General features: G+C 37.9%; 1 protein-coding gene across 2 annotated transcripts in view; it reads left to right on the top strand.

Moving 5' to 3' along the window:
* Positions 1–13,633, top strand: part of MCU (mitochondrial calcium uniporter) — a 202,178-nt gene extending 188,545 nt beyond the window's left edge. Inside the window, exons 7-8 of one of the 2 annotated variants that reach the window (XM_079137123.1) lie at positions 10,236–10,352; positions 11,727–13,633. In XM_079137123.1, coding sequence (XP_078993249.1) covers positions 10,236–10,352; positions 11,727–11,747 — 138 coding nt within the window. In that variant the 3' untranslated portion in view covers positions 11,748–13,633. Of the gene's footprint in view, positions 1–10,235; positions 10,353–11,722 lie in introns of both variants that reach the window. The other variant, XM_079137122.1, reaches the window with a different exon arrangement.
* Positions 13,634–17,684: the final 4,051 nt, after the last annotated feature.

The following is a 17,684-nucleotide window of genomic DNA, read 5'->3' as shown; positions in this document are numbered from 1 at the left end:
TTCCCAAGTATTTTTTTTTTTTTTTTTTTTGAGGCTAGTGCAAATGGAGTTGTTTTCCTCATTTCCCTTTCAGCTGTTTCGTCGCTTGTGTATAAAAATGCTTTAGATTTATGCGTGTTGATTTTATAGCCTGCTATTTTGCTGAATTCATTGATGAGATCTAGAAGTTTTCAGGAGGAGGTTTTTGGATCCTCTAAATAGAGAATCATGTCATCAGCAAATAGTGACAGCTTAAGTTCCTCTTTTCCTATTCGTATCCCTTTAATTTCTTTGGTCTGCCTAATTGCTTTGGCTAGAATTTCGAGGACAATGTTGAATAGAAGTGGTGAAAGAGGACATCCCTGTCTTGTTCCCGTTTTTAAAGGGAATGGTTTCAGTTTTTCTCCATTAAGAATGATGTTGGCCATGGGCTTAGCATAAATAGCCTTTACAATGTTCAGGAATGTTCCTACTACCCCTATTTTTTCTAGTGTTTTGAGCATGAAGGGGTGTTGTATTTTGTTGAACGCTTTTTCTGCATCAATTGAAATAACCATATGATTCTTATCCTTAAGTCTATTGACATGATGGATTACGTTTATTGATTTACAGATGTTAAACCATCCTTGCATTCCTTGATCGTGGGACACAATTTTCTTAATATGTTTTTGGATACAGTTTGCCAATATTTTGTTAAGGATCTTTGCATCTATATTCATCAAGGATATTGGTCTAAAATTTTCTTTCCTTGATGTGTCTTTTCCTGGTTTGGGTATGAGGGTGATATTAGCTTCATAGAATGAGTTCAGTAGGGTACCCTCCTTTTCTATTTTCTGGAATACTTTGAGAAGTATTGGAATGAGTTCTTCTTTGAAGGTCTTGTAGAACTCAGCTGAGAATCCGTCTGGTCCTGGGCTTTTCTTGGATGGTAGATTTTTTATGGCTTCTTCTATTTCGTTGCTTGATATTGATCTGTTTAAATTGTGTATGTCCTCCTGGTTCGGTTTGGGAGGAGCATATGTCTCTAGAAATTTGTCAATGTCTTCGGTAGTTTCTATTTTGTTGGAATTTAGATTTTCAAAGTAGCTTCTCATTATGTTCTGTATCTCAGTGGTGTCTGTCGTGATATTTCCTTTTTCGTCACAGATTTTAGTAATTTGAGTTTTCTCTCTCCTTCTCTTTGTTAGTGTGGTTAAGGGTTTGTCTATTTTGTTTACTTTTTCAAAGAACCAACTTTTTGTTTTGTCAATTTTTTGAATAGTTTCTTTTGTTTCAATTTCATTGATTTCAGCTCTGAGTTTAATTATTTCCTGTCTTCTACTTTTGCTGTTATTCTGTTCTTCTTTTTCTAGGGCTTTGAGCTGTAATGATAGGTCATTTAGTTGTTGACTCTTCATTCTTTTCTGGAATGCGCTCCATACAATGAATTTTCCTCTTAATATCACTTTCATAGTGTCCCAGAGATTTTGATATGTTGTATCATCATTCTCATTGACCTCTAAGAATTTTTTTATATCCTCCCTGATGTTTTTTGTTATCCATGTTTCATTCAGTAGCATATTATTTAGTCTCTAGGTGTTGGAGTAATTTCTGTTTTTTATATTGTCATTGATTTCTACTCTCAGTCCATTATAATTTGATGGAACACAAGGCAGTATCTCTATTTTTTTGTATTTCCTAAGGCTGCTTTGTGGCATAACATATGGTCTATTTTCGAGAAGGTTCCATGTGCTGCTGAGAAGAAAGTGAATCCGCTCATCGATGGATGGAATATTCTATATATGTCTATTAAGTCTAGGTTATTGATTGTGTGATTGAGTTCTATGGTTTCTTTGGTTGGTTTTTGTTTGAAAGATCTATCTATTGGTGACAGCGGTGCATTAAAGTCACCCAGAATTATTGTGTTGTGGTCTATGTGATTCTTGAAATTGAGAAGGATTTGTTTGATGTATAGGGATGCACCATTGTTTGGGGTATAAATATTTACTATCATTATGTCTTGCTGATTTATGGTTCCCTTAAGCAGTATGAAATGTCCTTCTTTATCCCTTCTGACTAACTTTGGCTTGAAGTCCACTTTATCTGATATAAGGATGTCTTTTTCTATGAGATGAGTCTCTTGCAGGCAGCATATTGTTGGGTCTTTCTTTTGAATCCATTCTGCCAGTCTATGTCTTTTGATTAATGAGTTTAGGCCATTTATGTCAGGGTTATTATTGAGATATGATTTGTATTCCCAGTCATTTGGCTTATTTTTGGTTTTTAAGTTGGCTTGGTTTCTCCTTCGAGTGTTTTTTCTCTAAGGTAGTTCCTCCCTTTGCTGACCTACATTGTTGTTTTTCATTTCCTCCTCATGGAATATTTTGTTAAGAACATTCTGTAGTGCAGGCTTTCTCTTTGTAAATTCTTTTGTTTATCATGGAAGGATTTTATTTCATCTTCAAATCTGAAGGTTAGTTTTGCTGGGTATAGGATTCTTGGTTGGCAACCATGTTCTTTCAGAGCTTGAAATACATTGTTCCAGGCCCTTCTAGCTTTTAGAGTCTGTGTTGAGAAGTCCGCTGCTATCCGTACTGGTCTCCCCCTATAGGTAATCTGATGCTTTTCTCTTGCGGCCTTCAAAATGCTATCTTTATTTTGAATGTTAGGCATTTTCATTATAATGTGCCTTGGTGTGGATCTGTTGTGATTTTGTGCATTTGGTGTTCTGTAAGCCTCTTGTATTTGATTTTCCATTTCATTCTTCAGGCTTGGAAAATTTTCTGATATTATTTCATTGAATAGGTTGTTCATTCCTTTGGTTTGTATCTCTGTGCCTTCCTCAATCCCAATAATTCTTAAATTTGGTCTTTTCATGATGTCCCATAGTTCTTGGAGATTCTGTTCATGATTTCTTACCGTCTTCTCTGTTTGGGCAACTTTATTTTCAAGATTAAATATTTAGTCTTCATTGTCTGAGGTTCTGACTTCCAAGTGGTCTAGTCTTTTGGTGATGCTTTCCATTGAGCTTTTTATTTGGTTTATTGTCTCCTTCGTTTCAAGGATTTCTGTTTGTTTTTTTTTTTTTTTGAGAATCTCTATCTCTTTGTTGAAATGATCTTTTGCTTCCTGCAGTTGCTCTTTCAGCTTATTGGTATTATCATTCATTGCCTGCATTTGTTCTCTTATCTCATCCTTTGCTTCGCGAATCATCTTAATCATGTATAATCTGAAGTCCTTTTCTGACATTTCTTCTAACATACTGTCCTTGGATTCTATTAATATAGAATCTAGATTTGTTTGGATCGTTTTCTTCCCTTGTTTTTTCATATTGTTCATGTATCTTCCCCTCTAGCAGTGCAGATCTGGGATATTGCAGATTTCCCCCTATCGGCTTATAGTGGCCCTATAGGTTTCCAAAACCCTTTCTTTAAGGGAGATCAATATTAGCTGTGCCCAATTCAGACACTATGCAATCCTAGACCAAATAGCCCCTATGAGGACAATAACAAAATTGTCATAATAAACAGAATGAGTTCAAATATTATCTTCAGTAAAACAAACAGATTTGCAATAAGGTCTACAGTTTCAAATGGATGACAAAGAGGATGCAGAGGGATGTAGAATGTGGCTGTTAATGGGATAAGAAAAGAATATACAGAAGTTCTAGATAATAGAAAGGGTGAGAGTGTAATCAAAAGAAATTGGATGTTAGCATGCAAAAAAGGGAGAAAGAGACTCTGAGAGAACAGGTAAACAAAAGGAAAAGAGAGCAAGAAAAGTAAAGAAATAAAAACTTAAATTTTTTCAATAAGGAGAAAAAAGAAAATCTACAGTATAAAGTCATATAGTAATGAAACCTCCCAGAGTTCAGTAGCCTGATACATGAGAGGTACCTGACAATGAGCTTCAAGCCTCCAGCAGGCATCTCAGGATGGGTTTTGCCCCACCTAAAGATCGAAGCTACTGCTTCCAGGATTATCCAAGATGGCCGCTCTGGCTTTGAAATGTGTTGGCAAATGGGGAACTACAGCTCAGGATGTGGCCGTAGTCAGCAGGAGGTCCTGGAGGTCGGGTGTGTTTGGGTGGTTGTAGGATCCTGGAGGCCGGTTGCAATCAGTCAGTCTGGGGTCCCGGTGATAGGGTGCAGTCAGTTGGTCTGGGGGTCCTGGTGGCAGGGAGCAGTCAGTCGATGTGAGGGCCCCAGAGGCAGGGAGTGATCGGTTGGGCTGAGGGATCCTGGAGACGGGGCTCAAGTCAGTCTGGCCAGGGGTCCTATGGGGCCTGGCTGTTGTCTCAAAATGGCGACAGCCACTTGTAATCAAACCTGCAGGTACTGTAACAGTGAACTTCCAGGCAACAGCAGGCAGCTAGTGCTCCACTGGCAGTCGGCGATCAGTTTGCTGACTGTTGTCGGATGATCCAGAGGTGAACCTCGTGCATTGGGTGATGGATAGGTGTAAGGCAGGCGATGGACAGGCTGAAATATTCAGTACTCTAGAGGCTAATGCAGGAGGATCACAATTCTATGGCCAATCCAAGAAACTGAGCAAAACCTGTCATTTCCTGGTGCTCAGGAGCCAATCTTTCTCCCCAGAGATCTTCAGCACCTGCACAACAGAGCAACCTGGGGCTCCCAAGTAGGAGCTAAGCTGTGTTTTTTTAAAAAAAATTTTTTTAGTTGTATGTGGACACAATATCTTTATTTATTTAATTTTATGTGTTGCTAAGGAATAAACCCAGTGCTTCACATGTGTGAGGCAAGTGCTCTACCATTGAGCCACAGCCCCAGTTTTTTTACATAAATAGTCAAAGCTGTGTCTTTTTACATCAATAGTCAAATCATGAAATTTGTAGAAGAGATTCTAGCATGTAGTTGCTCAGTTAATGCTTAATGCCCAAAAGAGAGAGCACAGAATAGATTTGAATAAATGTAGCTTATATTTCCATTTACATCCTAAATAAAAAGAGGTAAGCAACCTAGTGACAACAATTTAGGTGACAGTTATTCCTCAATGTTAGTGATTCAGACCTCAGTTTCATCCACAGACTCAGTTTCATCCATTTTTAAAGGCTTCCACAGACTCTTTTTCTACCATTCATTCAAGATCCATCCTCATCAATAACTAAATATTTACTTCTTCTGGTTGCGGTCTATGAGGTAATGACATGATCCCATTAGTGTAAGAGTTGTTAGACAAAACATAATACACATCTGCCTGAAAACAATAGGGAACTAACCAAATGACAAAAAACAAGCATCAAGGTAAGAAGAAGAGGAGTCTCAAGAAGGCAGACCTGGTGTTCAGGTGGGCCTCTTGCTCTGGGGACTTGTACAGATTTAGAAGAGTATTATGAGAAACCAGGAATCTGAGCCATGCTTGATAATTGTGTTAGTCAGCTTTCTGTTGCTTTGACAAAAATACTTGGCAAGAACAATTTAGAGGAGGAAAAGTTTATTTTGACTCACAGTTTCAGGGGTTCAGTCCATGGTCAGCTGACTTTATTGCTCTGGGCCTGAGGTGAGGTGGAGCATCATGGCAGAAGGACATGGAGGAGGAAGGCTGCTCAGCTGGTGGCAGCTGGGAAGCAGAGAAGAGGAGGAGCCAGGGGACAAGATGTGATTTCAAGGGCATGTCCTTAGGGACCTGCCTCCTCCAGCTATGCCCCACCTGCCCACAGTTACCACTCAGTTAGTTCATTTGAATTACTAATTCATGGACTGGGGAGATAGCTCAGTTGGTAGAGTGCTTGCCTTGCAAGCACAAGGCCCTGGGTTCGATCCCCAGCACCGCAAAAAAAAAAAGCCTATTGTTGACCCTTCATATGAATTACTAATTCATCAAATGAATTAATCCACTGATTAGGATACAGCTCTTGTAATCTAACCATTTCACCTCTGAACTTTCCTCCATTAACACAAGAGTTTTGGAGGGAGGGGACACCTCCTATCCAGACTGTAACAATAACCTTGAGGGACCAAAGCCACAGAGACTGATGTCTAGGGCTCACTTAACACTCTTAAGTAAAGTAAAACACTCTTGCTTTGGTTTGGAACCTCCGCAGGTCCCATTGCAGAAGGATAAGCCTGTGATAGGCCCTCTTGGAAACCACACCTCCTCTTTCATTTATTTTAATCCTGTAAGTTTTGAGGCAGTCATAGGATACTGGTAGCCTCAGAGTGCTAGTGCTCATAGGTTCTAGGCAGAAGTAACATAAATCATCTCTGGGAGGAGATTACATTATCCTAAACTTTAAGCTATTTTACTAATAACTTGGTAAATGCAAAATCATACAATAAAAAATGCACAAGGAAATTTCTATAGAAACAACAAACATTAGAAGCAGACACAGAAAAGGGATTAGATATTGGCATTTTCAAATATAGCCTTTAAAATAGTTATTCTTACTACACTTGAAGAGCTGAAAGTCAAGGTTGAGCACATTGGCAGATAATTTTCTTTTTAATGAACCAAATGAGTGGCTGGTGGTGTGGCTTGGTGGTAAAGCACTTGCCTCACACACATGAGGCACTGGGTTCAATCATCAGCTCCACATAAAATAAGTAAAGAAAGATATTGTGTACATCTACAACTAAAAAATATTTAAAAAAAAAAAAAAAGAACCAAAAGACAGAAATAGAGACCTGGAGTAAATCAGAGACTATTTAACTGTATAAATATGTGTGTCTGTGTGTGTGTGTGTTAACTATATATAAGAAACTATTCAAAATGATATGGGAAGACAAAAAGATATAAAATACAGGAAAGGGTAAGAGACACAGGATATAGTGAAAAGTTCTAATGTGAATTTAATTTTATTGGAGTCTTGAAGAAGAAGAAGAAGAGAGAGAATGAGAAAAAAACATTTTAAGAGCTAATGGCTGAAATTTTTCCAAAATGATGAAATACATCAGTTTACAGATTTAAGAATCCAAACAAACACCAACCAATATAAAGAAAAACAAGTCCACATCTGGACCCATCAATAAAAAAACTTCAAACACCAAAGCCAAAGGGGAAATCTTCAAAGTAGCTGAAGGGTAACAGAAAAGCTGGTTTTCAAAGGCAGTGTGCTGACTGCCCAGCAGCAGCACTGAGCCAGAAGTCAGTGCATTGGCGACTTCAGTGTGTGGGAAGAAAATAACTAGGGGAATTCTGTGCTCAGCAAAATACATCCTTTCAGAATAGGGGTGAAATAAAGGTAGTTTCAGACAGAATCTGACACCATCAGATTTGTACTAAAAGAAACACTAAAGGGTGTCTTCAGGCGGAAGGAGGAAGCTCACAGATGGAAAATGAGAGAAACAGGAAGGAAAAGCAATAAGAATGACAAATCTGTAAGTGGATCTAAGTGAATATTAGGTGTATGAAACAATTATAATTAACTCATGGAGTTTAAAGTAGAGAGAATGAAAATATTCAACAATGGCATGTAATTCCAGCATGGGCAAATAGAAATAAAGTGTTCTAATATCCCTTCATTGTTTGGGATGAGGATTCAAATTTGAACATGAAACCATAGCGGAGAAGAAGACAAGGAAAAATATGAAAGAAAACTGACATTATTCATAGATTTTGTACATAAAATAATTTTAAAAGGGCTGGGGGTATCACTTAGTATAGAGTGCTTGCCTAGCATGTGTGAGGTTCTGGGTTTGCCCCACCCACACCCCACCCAGCACTGCCAATTTTTTCTAATTAATTAAAAGAAATGTACAGATGATTAATTAAAATTCATAAATAAATTTCATGAGGGACCAAGTATAAGGACAATATATGTAAATCAATTGCATGTCTCTACAGTAGCAACAAACATAAAATGAAAAATTTTAAAAGAACTTAAAAAGATTTTTTTTTCTTTTTTTAGGATTTAATCCAGAACCTAGTGCTCGGGCCTCATGCACACTAGGCAAACACTGTACCACTGAACTACCTCCCAGTTTTTTAAAATATGTAGAAATAAATCATGCAAAATATGTGCAAGGCCTCTTTGCAGAAAAACATAAAAGAGACCTAATAAATGAAATGATACTATAAATATTGCCTGAATGTCAGTTCTACCCAAACTGATCTATTTGATTCAATGCAATTGTAGACAAAATCTCAACAGATTTGGGGATGCAATGAGAGATTGGAATAAGCTCCTTCTAAAAGTTATACAGAAATCTAAAGGACTAAGAAAAACCAAAACTTTCGAATAACATCTAGGGGAGAACACTGGCTCTGTGGCGTAGGAAGACTACACTTCAGTAATTACGACAGTGGCTCAAGGGTAGACAGAGACCAACAGAAAACATGCAGAATCAGATCCCGTCTAAGTGAACTTTATGATTTAAAAAAGATGGCACTGAGAAGAGAGTCTTGTTTTGTTTTGTTTTGTTTCTTCCCCGGAGATGGGGAAGGAATCCAGGTCTTCATGCTTACCTAGTCCTCTACTCTCCTACTGAGTGCTGAGCTACATGCACCCCAGCCCAGGAGAGTCATTTTCAATAAATGGTGCTAGGGAATGGTTCTGTGGATATTGAACATCCATATTACAAAAATGAAATAGCCCTATCTTTACACCTTAAACAACAAAAAAATGAATTCGAGATGGATCATAGATCTAAATATGAAAAATAAAACAGTTAAGTTCTTGGGAAATAATATAGGAGAATCTTAATGACTGTGGAATAGAGAATGACTTTTTACACAGAGTGAAAAATGCTAACCATAAAGGATAAGAATGAAAAGTTAGGATACATTAAAATTCTGATTATTAAAGGACACCACAAAGAGGATGAGTGTGGGAAAATCACAGTATGTATATCCAATAAGAAGCCATACCGTTCAGATCAGTAAGAGGATAGCCAGTGCAATAGGAAAAAAAAAAAAAAAAATGGCCAGAGATGTGAATGGCACTTCCAAAAGAAGATTAAAAAGGCCAGTAATAATTCAGTCCTGAGTTTCATGAGTGATTAGAACAATGCTGTATATCTCCAAGAGAAATAAAAATGTAATATCCACACAAAAACTTGAATGTGAATGTTCATGGCAGCATTTTTCATAATGGACAAAACATGGAAACAACCCAAATGCAACCCACTGATTAATGGATAAATGTGGTATATCCACACAGTGAAATAATATTTGGCAATGAAAAGAAATCAAATACTGACATATGCTATAAATGGATGAGCCTTGAAAACATTATGATAAGTGAAAGAATTCAGACAGAAAAGATCACATGTTGTTTGATTCCTCTTATATGAAAAAATCCAGAATAGGCAAACCCATAGAAACAGAAAATAAATTAGTAATTGCCTAAAACTAGGGTGTTAGGGAAGATGAGAAGTGACCATTAAAGGACATGGGATTTCTTTTTGAATATAAGAATGTCACTACAACATTCTTAAAGTTGTAGTAACAGTTGCAAAACTATGTGAAAATACTGGTAACCATTGAATATTATACTTAATAGGTAAAACGAATTATATCTTTTTTTAATAAAATAATAAAATAAAAATTTTTTTAATAAAATAATGCCACAGTACACACTAGAATGACTTAACAGTTTTAAAACCAGCAATGCCAAGTATTGGCAAGGATGTGGCATGATGGTGACCCTCATGTCTTGTTGATGGGAGTAGAGTTGGGACAATCTTTCTGGACACCTGCTTAACATCACTAGCTGAATTTGTACGCATGCATACCCTATGATCTAGGATTTCAACACTTACATACATGCTCAACAGAGGAGAGGAGTCCAGAAGTGTTTTTGGAAGCATTATTTATACTAACCCAAACTGGGAAACAACCCAATAGCCTATCAGTAGCAGAATGGATAATAAATCATAATGTAATCATACAACATAATATAGCATGGCAATGGAAATGAATAGATCAGAGCTACAGAAGAGGAATCTCAGTCTGCTGCAGTGACATAAGCTGGTAGTCCTAGCTAATGGGGAGGCTGAGGCAGGAGGATCATGAGTTCAAAACCAGCCTCAGCAACTTAATGAGACCCTAAGCAACTCAGTGAGACCCTGTCTCTAAATAAAATACAAAAAAAGGACTGGGGATGTGGCTCAGTGGTTAAGTGACCCTGGGTTCAATCCCCAGGACTAAAACAACAACAACCAAAAAAAAAAAATTTCAGAAGCAATTAAACAATATAGCACATTTCATTGTGTCTTTATGTAAGCATATGTATTGAATCTAATTAGTTAGTAAATGCTTATTTTGTGAGCATAGTATGCTAAGGACTAATAATTTAATTTTCCTTAATTTTTGTAGGAATATGTTTACCCAGAAGCCAGAGACAGACAATACTTACTATTTTTCCATAAAGGAGCCAAAAAGTCACGTTTTGACCTAGAGAAATACAATCAACTCAAGGATGCAATTGCTCAGGTAAGTTTTGTAAAAATTAAATCCCAACCCCATCTTGTATGACCTTATTATTATCCATAACCACAGTACTTCATATGGATAAACAGAAAGAGTGATCCAACCAACTTCTTCCTGTATAAATTACTCCTCAGTTAATAAAAATGACTATTTTAGCAAAAAGCACCACTGTAGGTTTTACAGCACAAGCAGTTGAAAAGATGGTACTTACCCTGCTAACACTTAGCACATGGAAAGTTTTAACTTTCCTACCATAACTTTTGAAAAGTTTGTTTCTTTTGAGTGATCTGTTTTTCAACTCTTTTTTTTAATCTTTCTACAATAAAGACTTCTCACCTAAAACGTGTGATAGTAATGGGGCAAAAATCCAGATAAGAAGGACTGTCAGGCACAGGTCAGAATTTATTGAACTAGAAGATGTTTTTTAAAAAGAGCAATGTATTTTATTTTTCATAGAAGCTACCTCTTTGAAACTTCTGGGTGTACCTCCTTCAATCTGATATCGTTGATTTTGGTGAATAAATGCTCATTCCTAATCCTCGTTCCTTTTCCCAATAATGTTTTGTGACCTTAGCAGTTTTTCGACAGTCCCTAGAAGAGCTTCCATCTCCTCTTCAATGCTTTAGTTGCTTTCCTTGGGACCTTCTCTGTCTTTTTTTTTTTTTTTTTTTTTTTTGGGGGGGGGGGAGTCCTTTTTGGTGATGAGAGATGCTTTGAATAGACTTAATCCATCTTCCTGCTTCAGCTTAACTGCACTTTGTCTTCTGTTGCTGCCTCTGATGATTCTCAGCTCACACACATCTCTAGAGCTCTTACAACTACAGATACTTCAGTGCCACCCAGGCATATTAATCCAACTCAAGGGTGAGGTCCAAGCATAGGGGAGGTTTTGAAAGTGCTGCAGTTGATGGTACTTCCTTGTTTTAAAATTAACTAAGTGAAAAAAATTTAACTGATATTAGATATATAAAGTCTCTGGATAAATAAAAATCTTGGAAACCACAAAATGTTACGGAAAAATGGAATGAAGACGTATTCATCAAAATCAAAGTAGCACAAGTTAGTTTGGTTCCTTGCAAAGATTTGTGGGTGGGCTTCTCACTGGAGAACTGCGATCAACGTGTGTGTTTTGATGTTCCCGGGAGCATCGCGTCCTCCCCCGTCAGTAGCGCTGACTTTTCTGGAGGCTCTGTGGAAGCTGAAACTGTCAAGGATTGTTTTGGATTCTCTCTTTGTTGTCCTCTGATTTTCAGAAATTGAGATGATGTCTTTGACTCAAAGTAATAGAGGAAAGAGTCTCCTTTTCTCAGTAGGCAATAATGTCATTAAAAGCTTCACTAGCCAGTTTTCCTCACCTTTTGTTTCTATTTTAGGCAGAAATGGATCTTAAGAGACTGAGAGACCCATTGCAAGTGCACCTCCCCCTCCGACAAATTGGTGAAAAAGATTGATCTGCAAAGAGCCTGTGAATCCCAGCAGAAAGAACACCTGTTTATAACTCTTGCCTTTTTAATTAAAGCATTGCAGGTGGAAGCTGGGAGCCATGTGGGGGTAGAGGGTTTTTACCTTTAATTATAAAACAAAAAGGATCTTAGAGAAGAAAGGAATGTTAAAACCTGAGGATCAGGCATCGTGGAACATAAGCTCCAAGGGCTTAATGAATATTGTCTTAATCAAGCATCTCAGTTTCTGGATGAAAGTGATGCAATTATATAGTTGAGAGATTCACAAAGAGAAAACAGTGCTGGGGGTGTTGGTTTCTTGCATCTTCTTTGCAGGGTCAGCAAAACAGTAACACACCAGCACCCCACCCAGCTCTATTTTTTTTTTTTTTTATTTAATGTTTCTTATTTTTGACATAGGAATAAATAAATATACCTGAAAAACAAATCCTCATGATATGTGGGTGGCAACAGAGTCTGAGCCCATATCATTAGCATTTATTTTAAACTGAACCCAGTCTCTGCACAGTTACCAGGAATCTCTCTCTCCAGTACCCCTTTTCTGACCACCTACCTGTTGGTTACACTAACTTTATCCAAATGATAATTGAAACCGACTATGACTGTTTGATAATTGACACTTTGGATTATCCCTTAATACCTTCTTAAATGTCTATATATCCCAGTGCTCTGGATCAGTATCTAGAAATCATTGGCAATACTGCATGAAGTTTCTCTGTTTTGTTTTGGTTTTTACTATAAGTCTTTCAGAGGAGGAAAAATTTCCCTCCTTTACATACCTATCCCATTGGTATCCACAACTCAGATCAGAGGAGGGGTGTTCAGCTGTATTACCAAATCAGGAAGATGTAAGGTTTACAAATTGGCTAAAAATCATGGCTCTGTAGCCACTTCGGAACCAGAATAATCTCATTGCTGTTAATCTGCTTGTGTGACAGTTCTGGGCCGCCCAGATGGCATTGCCGTGTCTGGGGGCTTTTAATCTTGAAGGACACACTTCCACACTGTTTGTGAGCTCTCCCACCTCCGCCACCCGGTCGTTATAAATCAAGGTGTGGACCTCAAAGAGTGCAGTTGACCTTTACACAGGAACACATTTCTATGGCTTCCTCCAGCCTACCCTCTATACCCTGTTTTTTCTTAACTTAAAATGAGAGAAAGAAAAATTGATCTTATACTCTATCAAAATGTTTTCTACCACATTTCCAGATGACATCTGCACGTGAAGAGTAAAAGGAATCTGTGTGCGATATCATGTTTTTAACTACTGTGGGGACAGGATGGCAAGGAGGACTGGGCTTGCTACACGGCTGATTGTCTCTTTCTTTCATATGACTCATCCCTCCTCATGTGGCAAGAAGTTTCTTTTTCTTCCTCCTTTGGGATCATTGTGTATGAAAAGAAAACCTTTAAATGACAAACCCAGACTCCAGGTGCCTTGCAGAGGTCAAAGGCCAGCCAAGACTGCTGCTCCCGCCACCACCCTTCACTGGCATGAGGAATGAAAGGATGCATGCCCGCTCCCCAGCCCACCTCCCACTTCCTTCCCTGTCCTTCAGCCCCTCCCCCATTTATTTTTGTTGTGTGGATTATTTTTAAACCATTTATCCTGTTTGTGTGCAGGGTTTTTAAGAAGAAACAGCACAGTGCAATGAGCAAATCCTTTTGGGGTGTGTGGGAGGAAGGGAGGGAGGACTCGGAGAAAAGTCCTTTAAACAAATAGCAAAATATTGAACATGTGTAAAATCCTGTATCATTTATGAAATATGTATAAAAAGCAATGTACCTTCTGGAACAATAAATACTTATTCAATTTTTGAACTATAACATCTTATTCTTTAAAACAAAACCAGAAAGGAAGTTATTGTCCTGTGATTCCAGGTGGAAAGCCTTTTACTTCTAAAATTAGTTTTATTAAAAATTCCATTACTAAATTTTCTTCTAAGACCCTTTATTTCAAAAACAGACATTTCACTAACTCTTCTTAAGATGGTCATAACTTTCCAGAGCCACTAATAAATCAAGTGATTTCTATAATCACTAACAAAGTGAACAGGAGGTGAGGATGTAGCTCGGTTCAGAGCGCAGGCCCAGCATGCACACGCCCTGGGTTCCATCCCCAGTGCATGAATAAATGAAGTCCACAACAGTGTTAAGGACAATACCCTTGACTCCTGACCTATAGGAAAAATCTCCATTATATCAGAACACCTTGCTGGCCCTTATTCAAGAATAAATGAAGATTATTGTTTTCAGGACTTGAATCAAGTTTACACACTAGCCAGTCAGGATATTAGATGCTGCCAAAGTTGGAAGGTCTGTCAAAAAGCATGTAGTAAGTGTCTGATGGCTTTAGTGCAGCGTGTGATAATACTGAAAGAGCTTGCATAGCTGTGGTCCTGCCCCCAGGCAACTTATAGCAGCCTAACAGACAACCCTGAAATATATATAAGGTATGAAGAGATAGAATTTTTATTCAACAAATGCTATGTATATACTGTGCACATTCTGTTCAACTTTCCAGGGAATTTTTTTAAAAATATTTTTTAGTTGTAAATGGACACAATATCTTTTTATGTGCTTATTTTTATGTGGTGCTGAGAAATGAATCCAGTGCCTCAAGTGACACAAGCACTCTACCACTGAGTTGCAGTCCCAGCCTGGGTTTTTTGTTTGTTTGTTTGTTTGTTTAGCAAAGAAAACAAATGATTCCTGCCTGTAAGGAGCATAAAGTTTAAGACAGTGAACTCAACAATAAAAAACAAAACTGAAAAATGAGCAATAGCCTTGAGTAGACATTTCTCCAAAGAAGACCTGTAGGTGGGTTTCCAACCCTCTGGAAGACAGTGTGGTGGTTCTTCAACGAGTGAAACAATGACCTCATGAATTTGCGATTCCACCTCTGGATATATGCCCCAAAAGATTTGAAACCAGAGGGACTCGATTAGATAGCAGTGCCTAACAGCATTATTCAACACAGCCCAGAAGGAGCAACCCAAGTGTTCTTGGGTTGAAGGGATAAATAAAATGTGGCATGTGCATACAATGAGCTATTTAGCCATAAAAGAATGAAATTCTTGCTGGTTATGGTGGCATTTGCCTGTAATCCCAGTGGCTTGGGAAGCTGAGGCATGAAGATCCCAAGTTCAAAGCCAACTTCAGCAATTTATGGACGCCCTAAGCAACTTAGTAAGAGCCCTGTCTCAAAATAAAACACAAATAGGGCTGAGGATGTGTCCCAAGAGGTTAAGCGTCCCTGGGTTCGATATACAATATCAAAAAAAAAAAAAGAAAAAGAAAAAGAAATTCTTGACTTACATTATAAATATGGATGAACCTCGAAGAAATTATGCTAAGTGAAATATGTCACAAAAGGACAAATACTTTATAATCCCACTTTAAATGAATTTAGCCAAATTCATAGAAATACAAATGATGGTTGCTAGAGAAAGGAGAGTTATCAGGTAATGGGGTAGAGTTTGGGTTTGGGAGATGAAAAAATTCTGGAGATGACAGTGGTGATGGTTATACCATAATGTGATTGTACTTAACACCACTAAACGAAACACTTAAGATTGGTTACTGTAGTGAATCCTATGTATATTTTTCAATAAAAAAAAGCTAGTGAGGGCTGAGGTTGTGGCTCAATGGTAGAGCGCTTGCCTCGCCCATATGAGGCACTGGGTTCGATCCTCAGCATCACATGGAGATAAATAAAGATATTGTGTCCATCTACAACTACAAAAATATTTTTTTAAAAACTAGTGAATTTTCACTAGAGATAGATTGTGGTCAGAGTTGAATCTAGTACTGAGTGTGGTAATGCAATTTTGCCAAGACAGCATGAACTTTTTTAGAGCTGGAAAAGGTAGAAGGATTCTGAATGTGTTGTCCCAAGCAGCAGTAATGCATCTCCTGGGAACTGCGAGATGTGCCAGTTCTTGTGTCCTTAGTGAGTCAGAATCTAGGAATGAGATCAGCAACCTGTGTTTAACAGGCCTTGATAGTGATTTTAATGAGAACCATTGATCTAGACAAACCATTGATTTAAAGAGCCGGAAACAGAGGCACAGAGAGGTATATGTCACAACTCATCTGTCAATACTGAAGTCAAATCCCAGACTGGCTGGAGGACTGGTGAGTGCGGTGACTATAGTCAATAGAACAGATGTAACCTGGGCTCCTGACTCATGCTACTGAGGTTTCCTGCTTGTCAGGGTGTCGTGGTAATCACGTAGATGTTTTCAAAAACAAATAGGTTGAATTTTGTGATCTATCTGGGAGAATTTCACAGAAAAGGGAAACTTTTTAGACTTTGGAGTTCATTTGCACAAAAGCTAAATGTTATTCATTGTTATCACTTCTAACAACCTTTTCTGTGCAAATGGGTTTCCAACTCTCTGAGTCTTCCATGACACACTTTGTGATTATTTCCTTAGAATAGATGTGAGGGTTAATTTAAGGGATGCTGTCGAATGTAAAGTCTCCCCTTATAAATTTTCATTTGCATGTGTTTTGTGAATGCATCCCACACTGAGCAACACTTCCTCTGAAATGCCTCCACTCCCACGACTCCATTCTTGGGCTTCCTCCCATAAATCTGCCTCGTTAGTCTCCTTTAACACATCCTGTTCTGCTGCCCACATCTTGATGTTAGGCTTCCCTGAGGTTCCACCTTCGACCTCACTTTCCAGGATGATCTCACCCACTCCCGTATCTCAGTTACCATTTATGTATGGTAGCTTTCAACTTGTCATTCTAGCTGAGATCTAGGACAGCAGATTGCTTTAGCCACCTCCCAACTGATCTGTTTCTGGCACTGCCCTGTGTACACTGACTTACTGACTTCCTTCAGTATCACCAGAGTATTTCTGGTTTTAAATTCTTTTTTCTTTTTCTTTTTTTCTTTCTTTCCTTTTTTTTTTTGGTACTGGTATTGAACACAGAGATGCTTAACTACTGAACCACATCCCTAGCTCCTTTTTATATTTTATTTAGAGACAAGTTCTCGCTGAATTGCTTATTGCCTCACTAAGTTGGTGCTGAGGCTGAGGCTGGCTTTGAACTTGCAATCCTCCTGCCTCAGCCTCCTGACCACTGGGATTATGAGGTATGTGCCACCACACTGGCTGTTTTTAAATTCAAATAGCACATATTTTAGAAAACTTGGAAAATATGAACAAGCACTAACATTAAATACAAGGGTGAGGTGACTCAAAGACACCGCAAATAAGCCATCAGCCAAATCCAAAATGTGGGACATTGCAAAGGACCAGCAGTTGGGTTTCTTCAGCAAACGATATGGGACAAAGGGAGGGAAGAATGTTATACATTACAGGAAATTAAAGTGACACACCAAGTAGAATATACGGTATAAATTGTGTTGAATCCTGACTAACACCAGCAATAAAAAATATTTGAAACTATTGGGAAATTTTAAAGATGGACAGGGTATTAGATATTAAGAAATTATTAATTTAGATATTAGGGAATAATTTTCATAGTTGTAGTAATGTCATAACTATGTAAAAAAGGTCATATCTTAAAAATGCATAGTTTTTATGCATAAGATTAACAAAATGTTAGTAATTATGCAGGTGGGTGTTCATTATTCCTTTGACTTTTGAATATATTTGAAAATTATCATCATTAAAAAAAAAGGGCAAGTCAACTAAAAAGGAAAAAATAGAAATTAGGAGAAGAAAAAAAAAATCCTACCATCCTGGGAATTCTTGTTTACAGAACCAAAGGGCTATCTGGTAAAAGTCCTTGACTCCAGCAATCAATCCTGGCAGCAAATCTGGGTTTATCTCATGCACACGTCCTCTGTTTCTCTGCAACGCATATGAAGTAGTCAGATGGCTTCTCAGGG

Source organism: Sciurus vulgaris (assembly GCF_902686455.1).
Source record: "Sciurus vulgaris genome assembly, chromosome: 4".
In the NCBI taxonomy this organism is placed as follows: domain Eukaryota; kingdom Metazoa; phylum Chordata; class Mammalia; order Rodentia; family Sciuridae; genus Sciurus; species Sciurus vulgaris.
Note: the sequence above shows the minus strand (reverse complement) of the source record. Positions and strands in the feature narration are given on the sequence as shown.